This window comes from Sparus aurata, chromosome 14, assembly GCF_900880675.1.
Source record: "Sparus aurata chromosome 14, fSpaAur1.1, whole genome shotgun sequence".
In the NCBI taxonomy this organism is placed as follows: domain Eukaryota; kingdom Metazoa; phylum Chordata; class Actinopteri; order Spariformes; family Sparidae; genus Sparus; species Sparus aurata.
In genome coordinates, this window is record NC_044200.1 from 7,156,531 (window position 1) to 7,168,668 (window position 12,138).

The 12,138-nt window shown below is 39.8% G+C and overlaps 2 protein-coding genes across 7 annotated transcripts in view; one reads left to right on the forward strand and one right to left on the reverse strand.

The window, feature by feature from the left end:
* Positions 1 to 3: 3 nt before the first annotated feature.
* Positions 4 to 2,644, reverse strand: coa6 (cytochrome c oxidase assembly factor 6). Of its 3 annotated transcripts, none has more exons than XM_030439929.1 (3): positions 2,565 to 2,644; positions 999 to 1,164; positions 4 to 799 (listed from the first exon to the last, which is right to left on the reverse strand). In XM_030439929.1, exons 1-3 carry the CDS (start codon positions 2,642 to 2,644, stop codon positions 701 to 703), a joined length of 345 nt encoding a protein of 114 aa, XP_030295789.1. In that variant the 3' UTR covers positions 4 to 700. The 3 variants fall into 3 exon arrangements, with proteins under 3 accessions (XP_030295789.1, XP_030295791.1, XP_030295792.1); XM_030439931.1 differs by lacking the exon at positions 2,565 to 2,644 and adding an exon at positions 1,575 to 1,787 and having other exon boundaries at positions 999 to 1,202; XM_030439932.1 differs by lacking the exon at positions 2,565 to 2,644 and adding an exon at positions 1,575 to 1,783.
* Positions 2,645 to 10,943: 8,299 nt separating this feature from the next.
* The window catches only part of ptprz1b (protein tyrosine phosphatase receptor type Z1b), a 63,572-nt gene continuing 62,377 nt past the window's right edge, over positions 10,944 to 12,138 (forward strand). For 2 of the 4 annotated variants that reach the window (XM_030439913.1, XM_030439915.1), the window contains exon 1: positions 10,945 to 11,303. In XM_030439913.1, the coding sequence (XP_030295773.1) occupies positions 11,240 to 11,303 (64 nt within the window). In that variant the 5' untranslated portion in view covers positions 10,945 to 11,239. Of the gene's footprint in view, positions 11,304 to 12,138 lie in introns of all 4 variants that reach the window. The other 2 variants (XM_030439914.1, XM_030439916.1) reach the window with 2 other exon arrangements.

Genomic DNA, 12,138 nt, shown 5'->3' on the forward strand with positions numbered 1-12,138 from the left:
TGGATTTTTTCTGTTTATTTACATTCAACACCACAAGTCAGCCACACTTTTGAGATGTTGCCTAAAGAGGCTCTGTATTAGAATTTGAAGGTGGGTTGCAGCAATCAGTGAAGATCAGCATTTATCTGTAAATCACACATTAAGTAGAATTTAATTAATCAGGACTTATGACTGGTTTGGCCCACAACCACAGAAAATAAACCTTGGACAGTGTTACTATGAGTGTGTCTGTGTGCATGGGCTGTATGTGTGGATTTGTGTAGGATCAGCAGCACTGATCACAAGTATTCCAACATCATTTTTACATTTCACAAGGAACAATATCAACATGTATCCACAGTGAGAACATCACATAATTTGAAGGTCACGTCCAACTGACTCAGAAAACTGGATTCACTAACAGTGGATCTTGTCCCGATTTTGTCATTTTAGTATCCTTTGTTATCAAACTTCTCAGACCAGCCAGGGCATAAGAACATATCTGAGCTCAAATAAATGCTGGCAGATGGAGCTGCTGATATGCATGGTTTGCATATTATGATGCAGCTTACATCGGTAGAAATAAATAATGATAAAGGGTAACACTCTGTCTATGGTAGAGCTGGGGAAACTCCACTCCAAGTCCTGCACCATTGGGCCTGGTCTGAAAAAGAGTACAAGTCAGTCAGTCTGCAGATTGTGATGGTCTGATGTCCAGTGGTTAAGAGGGCTGATTGGGGCCTTCAGCTGGTGTGAAGCCTTCTGTCGCCATCTTCTCTTTGTATTTAAGGAAGCCTCTCCTCTTGGTGAAATACTTCACCTGTGAATGAAAAGGGAAGAGATGACTTTCTTCTTGTACTCGAGTGAAATGTGCTAGTTTGAATGGTGAGAGTCTTACTCTAATTTAAAAACAGCTTTCAAGATTGACAATTCTAATTTTAATGATTATTATAACGCTCTCTGACATCACAGTCCACACCTAATGCAGACCTCACTGAAAGATAAAAGGGATAATTTACCCATTGCGCTGGGCAATTTGCCTCAAACTCGCTCTGGAACTTCTGGCAGGATTCAGCTTTGTCACCATTGTCATCCAGACACTGCCACAGTTTGTCTCTGGCCTCCCAGCAGGCTTTCCTTGCTGCAGAGTTTGGAGCCGACATCCCTGCTTGACCCTTGGAGCAACTTTAAATGTAAATATTGGGTAGTTAGGAGTGAATAATCTGCAATGTGAAGGGAAAACTGTTGTTTAATAACATTATAAAACAGTTGGGTACACCATCCTAAAAACTTCTACCTGTGCTTTAAAAGTTCCCATTACAGTGAGTCTACCTTAAGCTATATTTGTTCATTGTGTATCCTCATAAACTGTCCCTCAGTTTTATACACATTATACTACGAATTTACATACATACACCAGCCTTAAAAGACTCAACATTTTAATTTAGCCTACATAACACCACTCTACCATGTTCACTTGGATACTAGACAACAAATAATTGACGTTGAATCCCTCTAAATTTCCATTCAGCTAATGTGTAGCAGGTGAGCTGACAGGGACTGAACTCTCCTGTATAAACTCAACAGTCACTCACCGAATGAGACGTTCAACCCTCCAAAAGCATTTAATAGTTCCAAACACCGCTGCTCTTCGCTTTTGTCACTCCATAAAACGCGAAAAAAACAATAAATAACACCGTTACTACACTAATACACTAGACTTTTGTAACGTGTTGTTGTGGCACTGAGTGAAGGACGCGGCCAGAGGCACTTCCGTGTCGCTTGGTGATGACGTCGTGACGGCGTGTTTGACAAAACGCACCGGGTGATGGCGCACTTGTTTAAAAAATCAAGCTCAGGCGACAACGTATGTTTAACATAAATTGTGACTATTAGCAGCTAAATAACTAAAGATACATTAACCAGAATTACTAAAGACAACGCCTTGAAACAACACATGGCCACACATGTAACTTGTGTTTCGTTTGTTGACAGTTTTACTCTGGCTGCCATGATAAATTCGAGTGAAAGGAAGCAACAGGTGAGGAGGAGTGAAGAACTAGCACAAATAGCATCCTTCTTTGGCTTAATAATTTTCGTTTTGGGTGTGAGTGGATTGTATTATAACACTGCTTCTTCTCTTCAGAGGTTATGTAACTTCTAACAGGGATCCATTATCCAAATTATTCTATGTACAAATGCTTTGGCATGTTAAAGTGGATATGCCCTGGGTAAAAGGAGGAAAAACAGTTCTCCCTAGGTTAGCATTTAACTGTTAAAATGAATGCTATTAGACAACGGTTTGATATATGTTCAAGTTTGTGTTAACTAAAATGTTTCACTTGTCTTCCCCAATGTATCACTGGTTGTAGTAGGGGGCCAAAATGTACATTTGTGTATGCTTGTGTGCATTCAATTCAAATCAACCTGGAAAAACTGTATGACTGTGTCTTCCCTGAAAGCATCTTTTCTTCAAGTGTGTGTCACTGAGGTACATGAATGAGCGACAAAGTTTATCTGTGTTTGTATAGCTTGGCAGTGAGTAAAGGCGGGATGAAAATGTGTGTTGTTGTTGATTAACTCACCCCTGTCTTTTTCTCCCTCCCTCGGCCACGGTGATGGAGAATGGCCCCCTTGGTTGCCATGGCGCCCAGCAGCAATCCATCTCGGTTCATGTGCTTGTGCAGACTGAAGGGAACGTAACAACAAGTACTGGGTGAGGCGCTCACCCTCTTTAGGGAAGTAAGTGTTTGTCACCCTGTGCGTGTGTGTGTGAGACTTGAGTGTGTCTCTTTAGCTGTTTCAAAGACAGAACTTAATTCACTATTCATATCACACACCGTTTACTGACCTCACTTCAAGTTTGTTTCCTCCACTGGCTCTGAGTGTTTTTATTTTTTTCTAGTCCAATAGAGAGATGGAGACAAAAAAGTTCCCTTGCAAGAACTATTATTTAAAAATACCTCATTCCTGCAAATGAGCGAGTCATAAGCAGGCGAGTTAGTGTGTTGAGGTTAGCATTTTCACAAAGACTGTTTTCTGTACCTGCTCTTAATTCTCTTCAGAGTCTATTAAAGGCAAGATTGAAATGTTTTCAAAAAGTTTTATTAGTTTCAAAGTGACCAAAATTGTCAGAAACAGTAAACATTTCACCACCTCAATAGTAAAAAGGGCCATCATATTCTCTAACATTTTAAACTTTAGAAAGGAAAATTCTACTTGACAGAATACCAACAGCCCAGCTATATCATTGTCCTATCTACCATGATCCACATTACACCAGAGTCAGAGGGACAGCTATCATTGTATCAATAGAAGCCTGTTTCACTTAACCAGAATCGTGTGTAATGGAGTGCTTGAATAACATTCAGGAAAAAAGATAAGGAGGTGCATATCAGGTAGCTGCTGCGCAGATGTAGCCATGCTTAAGGAAAAAAAAGATTCAAGCTCTCAGGAAACCAGCAAAGTTTTGAAGTCATGTTGTAAATCTCTGAATGAAGAATAGGCGTTTTCCCCGTGTCTGTCATGTGTGACGCACACATTTGCATTCTCATTTCAGTTAACTGTGTTACCACACCACTTAAAGTTACTCATGTAGTGTATTTCATCAAGAGAGAATCCAAGGGAAAATATGTCACAACACCACCTGCAGTGTTTGATCAGCACACGATCTGTGACAGAAACACCACAGGAGGGACCATAAGTAAGAACACTAGAGACCAATATGATAATACAGACACCAAGGATTATGCCACCATGTTTATTTAAGGTACAGGTGGATGCTGTTAAGAAGAATTAAATAGAATCCCATTTAACGCTTTTTAAGAGACCAACATTGATGTTTCATCTCATCCTGGTACAACTACGGTTAATGTCTTTAAGCCGCCACTCTCACCTAACATGACTTACATACATATAGACACACACACGCTCACATTTAATGTCACAGAAACTCTTTTTACTATTACAAATACACACATGTACTTAAATACAACCACTCTCGACAACCTCAATGGTTTACACAGCTACATTTTGTTCTGTCTTTGCAGTTTTTTTTTTTTGTCATGGCACCTGTAGTATAATGTAACCAAAGTAAGTAGATAGGTGTTACTATAATGTAACCATAGTAAGTAGGTTATGGTTAACGATAACTGGCAATAATTGCTGTAATGTCAAAGAGGATGATCAAGTGTGAAGGAGAGGTTGAAACATATATTACTCACCATTTTATTTGAATATGCGCCTATTGATTAATACCACTGTATTGTGATCGTATAAAGTGTGAAAATGAAACCATGTAGAAATAAAATCATGTAACCAAATATGCTTTTATTATTTAAAAAAATGTAGTATACAGAGTAATCAAACATAATGGAATATATCAAGAGGGAAACTTGGTTGATAAAAAACTAAGGCCAGAGTCACTAAGTCACTTTTTTTGTTTAAAATACCAAGGGAGAGGAGTAAGGAGCTGAATGAATAAGCGAAAAAGTCGCTACACGACACACCTTAGGTTGACAGTCTTGATTTGCACTGCTTTAATATTGAATGTAGCAGTAATGGCCCCCAAAGAACAAAATGTCATCCATACTCTCTTCTTGTATATGGACAGGTTGATAAGCTCTCTGGAGTCTTGTGTCTTGATATCATGCTTAGGACATTACTTTAATTATTCAGCATCATCACAGTGACCTTTATCCCCTGTAATGGCTGTTCTTTGCAGATCCAGTACCTTCAGCTGAGGTACATGTCTCCTAGACATTATTTTCAGAGCTATTAGCACTGAAGGATTAGCATATAACCTGTTCAAAGGGTCTAAGAGGTTTAAAAGGAAAATGTATTCCTTATAATAAGACAAAATCAGAATAAAGAGCGAATTTGTACTTGTCAGTTAATATTCAGTTCTGTTTTGGGTCTCAGGGTTGCAGTATAGAAGTTTGTACATATTCAACATAGGTAGCATCAATGGGATTTGTAGCTTAATTCCTGGCACCATAAGTTTCTCACACTGTTGGGTATTGAAGACTCCCCTTCACATAGTTCTCACAGGTCACTGGTTTTAGATGCTGTGTGAAAGAGGCTTTCATTCAACTATGAGAGCTGTTTTCCCAGTTTATTTGAACTCTTTTTTTGTTGTCTTTTCAAGAAAAATAGTGAGGTAGTGTATCCACAGGCGTTCGAGGCTTTTAAAGGCAACAAAGCATTTCTTCTTTCTGTCTGCAGCAGTCTTGTGAGAGAGCATTAGATTATTTGTGGAGAGGACTTGAAACATGAAGAGGGCAATTAGATTGCAGAAGTATGATGTATTATCCATTCACATCATCGCCGTCATGACTAAAATTTAAGTGGAAAGACAGCTTGATTAGTGACAAAATGACTTTTTATTAAATGTTAAAGAGCATCTGTCCCCTACTGAAGAACTAGCTATCACAGTCTGCCAAAGCTCCGCTCTACAACTATCATGAAGTATTAAAAACAACATTAATTTATCAGCTGGCCCCAACAACTTAATATCACTCACTTCAAGGACAAAGAAGGAGCTGCAGTGGTCATAAGCCTGCTGTCAGCTGTCAGTCAGTGTCAGCTCAGCCAGCATGTCAAAAGACGGATGACAGTACATGTCACAGAACAGTTGGGTATAAAGACTGATATACAGTAGTTGCAAGTGGTTGTCAGGCATAACCTGACACCCCAGAAAAGAGAAAAGAGCCTAGAAAAGAGGGTGTTCCTAAAAATGATGTGCTTTGGCCTCAGTGTATGAGATTTGATGTAAATGGACTAAAACCAATTGTATTGTACATGAAGCATCTCTGTAGAAACATTGTTTGATCCCCTATATGTCCATTACTCTCTCTACACTCTCTTTATGTGTCTACTTTTTGGGAACTCATAAAAACTGATATATAAACATTTTTCTCTGATTCACTGGATTAAGGTTATGGAGATGATAATGTGTGTATGCACAACAGAACAGACACATCTAGATTATTGCTCAGTCCCTCCATTTATCAACATGTGCTAACATGCTAACTTATTTACATAAATTCAGTATGTGCAATATGATGTCTTTTCCAAAAAAAACAATTACAAGATTAAAATAAAAGGGATAATGAAAAATTTCATTGGCATTATTCTTTAAATTGATAAAGCAAGTAATAAGAGAAATTGTGGTCGATGTGTGGATAACAAAAAATGTCTTAAATGGTCTTAAATGCACAAATCATAAAATAGAGCGTGTGTAGGTGCAAGATCAGTCACATGACTTGTCTCTGGTGGAACCTTTAGTATGCAGGAAGGTAAATGTCAGATCACAGTCAGACACACATAGTCTGTAAAAAGGCCAAAGCACACACTTAAAGGCACACACGTCTGCTCAGTTTCTTTTTCAGAAACACACACACACAAATATGCAGACAGACAGCTCTTACTGTTTTGTGAAGCTGCTTGATGCCGATGATAAATGACAGCCATGACATTTTCTCCACAACATGGTGACTCTTGACTGTCTGATTCCTGTTTGTTTCTTTGCCTTTAAGAGACAGATTATCTTCAGGTACAATGGATCTACGATAATATGGGTTTATTTAATACTAATTAGAGCAGATTTTCCCTAAAGGAACATTTTCTTTCAACACTGGCACATAGGTCAACCTGCCTGTTAATTAGAACACAGACACTCAAATTGTGTAGTGCTCACAGATTCTTGGTTCATGTGTGTGACTGTTAGAATGTGGCAGGAACCTGAATTATCAATAGTGAATGTGCTGAAGTGTTAGAGAGTCAGGTGTTCTTTATAGAGCTGCTATTTTCTGAGTCCATCAGTCAAACAGGAACCAATTTACAACAGAAGACTCAGAGATCATGTACAGACTGACTAATTGTTTCCGGTGTAATCTTGTTATATGCTGTTTTGCCTTAACTCAAATATTCTTCCCTGAATGCCAATGATAGTATGTTCCACCAAAGTACAGACCACTGTTTTCAGCACTTACACATGTGCACACAGACAAATGCACATGTGCATTAATTAACAACAGTACTCAGCAGTACCCAAACATCACCCATGTGCAGGACTAACAAGTCCCACACACAGAGCTATGTTGCTCCATAGCAGGCATCGACCACCGATGGCATCTATCTCCCTGTCTTACACACACACACACACACATCGACCAGTATTTGTCAACCCGGTGGTGTCCAGGATACTGACCTCCAGTTGCCACCACTGGAAGTCAATATCACTGTCAACTCAGAAACGGCATCCACTGTAGTCCACTGTCATGGCAACAGGGATTTAGCCACACACACACACACACACACACACACACACACACACACACACACACACACACTACACAACATACACATAATCCAAATTTGTTTTGATTGTAGCGATTTAAGAGAGCAATTTTTGGAAAGTCTACCGATGACTTCTTTAATTGAAGCTTGAGAAAGAAATTATTAGACAGCAAACACATTACCAGAGGATCTTTTTTCCAAGAAACTTGATATAGTCTATATCTTGTGGTAACCAGAGTGTTATTATTTTGCTAGTATGCTTCCATATTTTTCCTGTTTTCCTGTTTCCCGTACAATTACGATGGAACAGTAGCAGCTTCTCTGTGCCTACAACTGCATTTTTTAACTTTGGACAAGGACTTTTGTTTTGGCAAACTTAAATACCTGGTTTCGGCCAAATTTCAATACACCTCTTGCCCGTTTTTACATGTTCATGTGTAGTGGTAGGGTGTCCGGATTCTTGGTGGGATAGAGGGTTAGGCGGTTGAGATAGGGCACATGGCCCTCCAACAAGCATAAACAACCACTACTAATTTGCTGATGACTTGGTTAACATACTAGCTAGCTAGCTAATGTTGCATTGTTATTTTTGCTTGACAGTCCCACATTATGATGTATTTCAATGTTGCACCCCCCCAATTAATGGCAAATGACACCCAAAACTTAACTCAAGTCCAGCATGAAATTGTTGCAGTTGATACTGCTCCTCTAATATCAGTGCAGGCAGGGTAGGCGCACGGGTTACTAATGTAAGCGTAATTAAATGAAGCAGTGTTCTCGTTTATTTGATGACTTGTTCCATAGTGTGAATGAATTCCAAGCGTGTGTCCATGTCTTTCTATCTCCATTAGATAAATGGCAGACTGTACTGTGATAATACCAGGATTGCCAAAGTAACACAAGATAAATCACCTCAGCTGAAGACGGCATATTGCAAATGTCTGGTCACGTTTGTTTATGTAATCATCATCAACAGATCTGGTGATGTATGAAGGTCTTGAGGGGTTGTCCCAGTTCATATGGGTAGACTTTATACACTTCCCCTTGTAACTCAGAGCTGAGGGGATGGGATTGGGGTAATAACTGGAAATGGGATAGAGCCTCAGTCTGTATATGATATAGATTATTAAACTAATTGTCACATCAGAAGCTATAGTGTGCATCTTTTCCCAAGGCTTCATGAAAATCCGATCAGTGTTCTCTTAAGATATTTTGAGCCGTGGACAGTGGACGACCTAAATTAACTCCTGTTGATTTTTTTCTGACCTTGCTCCACTTACGATATAAACACGCAGATAGAGAGAGGAAGAGGAGAGCAAACACATAATCCATAATCCATAGCTGCCTGTGTGCAGTAAAAACCAAAGCAGCTTTCCACAGCAACAGGATCTGAAAAAGCTGTGGATACTTTGCAGGAGGCGACAGCACACTGTGATCATTCATCACACAGCAGTGTCTTTACACCTGTCGGAGCAGACAGGAACTCTCTCTCTGTGTATGGACATGTCTGTATTGATGACATTTTTTCATTTGGTTCAGCTCAAAAAAAGCAGTTTGTGTGAAAGTATGCTGTTGTCTGTGCATTTGTTATATTAGATGTAACAATACAGCATTTTTTCTCCAGTCATTTTTTTGCTCTATTCACCCTGTTTTTTTCAGTTTTCACACAAACTGATGCTGCAATCAACATGTTGTTATTCCACCAGCCACACTCCCTTTCTCCCGCAAACATAAGCACATACACTCGCACACATACACACACACATGCACACAACCACACAGGCTTATATACCGGAAGCACAGAGGCAGGGAGGATATTGTAACAAGCATCTGAAAAAATGTTGGTCCAACAAGTGAGACAAGGCTCCCGCCTGAATTAAAGAGGATTATCTCTCTTAATTTATGCTAATTAATGCACACAGAGTAACGAGAGCAGCATGTTATTGTGTGACTGAAGCCTGTCTCACACACACACACTCACTCTCACAAACATTTACAAGCTCCCACAACCGTGTGTTTTTGCACCATTGAAGCCTGTTGCTTGTGAAGCTACACTAATTCTTTTTCACAAGACGCGCGTGCGCGCGCACACACACACACACACACACACACACACACACACACACACACACACACACACACACACACACACTCTCTCTCAGTACTATGCCATTGTGTACTTCATGGGAATCTCCTAGTCCAACTATTGCCAAATCTCCCCACCATTGCAAATACACACACGCTGTGGGACAGTCCTGCTGGTTGGATCCACATTCTTGTTTCTTTTCACTGCTTTATACAAAATCTAAAAAAAAAAAAGTGAGGTTTCTCCCTGAGTCTACTTAAAGCTTTGTGAAGTACTCGAATGAAACTTTTTGTTAAGGTCACACGATACTCCAAGACAGAAACTTGTGGTACTCAACAGTAAGATTAGACATTTGATGTAACCATACTATGCTTTTTGCTTATTTCCTACGTCACTGCTGTGTTACTCACCAGTAAGGACTCTGTATATTATCTGTTATCCTTATTGTTATCCTTATGTATCGTCAACTGATCTGTTCTTAATTAGTATCTTTCTTATCTTATGTTATTACCTTTTAATGGCTCCAATTCACATTCCTTAACTTTAACTGGCCAGTTGCTTGCTGGTCTTAATTCTTAGTCATATGTAGTATTTTAAAAATTCAGTGTGTAGGGACTGGCCACTTCAAATTTATACACAAAACAAATAGGGGGTAGCATATGATGAGATTAACAGCTAACAGCTGCTAACTTTAGCTGCAGCTCGATAGTTAGCACCGTGTAGCTAGCAGTCCTAAACCAGGAGTTTAGAGCATCGGGTAAGTGTTGGTGTTTACATCACTATCACATGTGCTTTGTCATGGGATGGGCCAGAGCTAGGTGGTTAGCATGCTAACTTAATTGGATATCTCTGCAACACATTATGTAGAATTCATAAAGTAAAAACTGAAAACAGTAAGTCTGAAAAAACTTGGGCAGTGGTGTTTCACGCCAAATTACTAAAATAAAAAAAGCCAATTTCTACATAATGTTGCTTTAAATTCTTACATATTGCACCTTTAACTGTCTACTACTTGACGGTGTAATGTTTTATCTTCAGACTATTCCCACAGGTTTTTTGGCTGCAACTGGTAGCTCAAGATCTGTGCAGCACATCCACCTGGAATGATATGTGCTAGGCCTATATAAATAAAGTTTTGCTTGCTTCTCAAGCCTTGCTATAATAACCCGTCATTCCCTTAATGAAATCTGAAATATATAGGAGGTCACTAAAACTCACTTTGGAGCACTTAACAGTGATATATGGGATAAAAATCTGACTGCTGTCTGGTATGGACATATTTAATTGTCATTAAATCTACACTCTATTGAATAACAAGAACAAAAAATAAAGATAAAATTCGTGTTCATCATTAATGCATTTTCTAAATTATGTCTTTACACTGTTTTCTCCAATTGCCATAAAGTGTGACAAGTTGTCTGAACACATCCACAGAGAAGCCGCGGTAGGAATATCATGTAAATCCTTCGCTGCTGCCCGAGCAGATAAAACCCTCTAAATCTCAGCTGCACGCCGCTGACACACTCCACGTCCCTGTGGTAATATCATAAGAACATTATAGGAGTGATACAGTGATTTCCATTAAGGGCAGTGGGCGGCGCGCTCACAGCCCCTCTCCTATTGCGATATACGTGAGTGCGCGTCCGCTATCAACCAACCAGCCAGCGAGCCAGCACTCTTCAAAATCAAACCCAGCCGAACCACGCCGAGCCGAGCCAAACCGATCATCCGAGGATTTAGCCCCTGGCGCCCCACGCAGAGGCAGCAGAGGAGGGAAGATGACCTGGTAGCGCATCTTTTACGCACCCGACCCCGCCGTCCGTCTTTTATAAACCCACACTCTGCCTCTTTACGGTTCATTTTCCCTCCGAGACCATGGAGACGGCAGTTCCCAGGACCAATATTTTCATCTGCCAGCTTCTCCTTTTCAGCCAAATAGGTAAGAAACTAGAGTGGAGAGGAAAAACCCTAATGTAATTGACCGTGGTGAGGGCTGACATGTGATGCTGTGGACGTTTTGAACGCTGTCAAAGATTGAGCGGTGCGTCTGTTTAATCCCCTCGGACACTGAGCATCCTGCACACTTCAGCCTGCGCTTTATAATCTGCAGTCGGCGGCAAGGAAAGATGAACGTTGCATTTAGACTGCATTTGTTAGAACATGGAAACGTGTTTCTGCAACACAGACTACCGCTGAATATCCCACTCAAATTGAGTTCCACGTGAATCATGTGCTGTCCGTGCTGTTTTTTTTCTTTTTTTAACTGTCATGCTTTGAACAGGTTTTGTCGTTCTCCCAAACACATGTTGAAGTATGAATGAAATTGTGCAGTGTGGCGACGCTCTGTGTTGTGTCGTCTGTCCTGAATACTGGATTTGAGGAAGGTGCTCGCACTGCTCCCACAGCCTCTCATGAACTTTGATTGGATGCAGGCGTTCAGTCCTAATCTGTGCGTTTTCTTTACAAACTCGACAATGGCTTCGAAATGAATGTTTTTTAAAAGACATTCAAAAAGTAATTGTTGCTTACTTGTTATTTAGCTTGATTATTGCGTTATTTTCTTGAGATAGACATATATAAGTTCAAATTTAGAGTATGTTGTTTCCCAGTTTTGATGGTGATTATCCATTTTAAATTTACCAGGGCTCTCCTTGTGTAGAGGATGTCCACTTTGTCTTAAACCTTTCAGAAATCTATCTATCTATCTATCTATCTATCTATCTATCTATCTATCTATCTATCTATCTATCTATCTATCTATATTGATGTTTCTA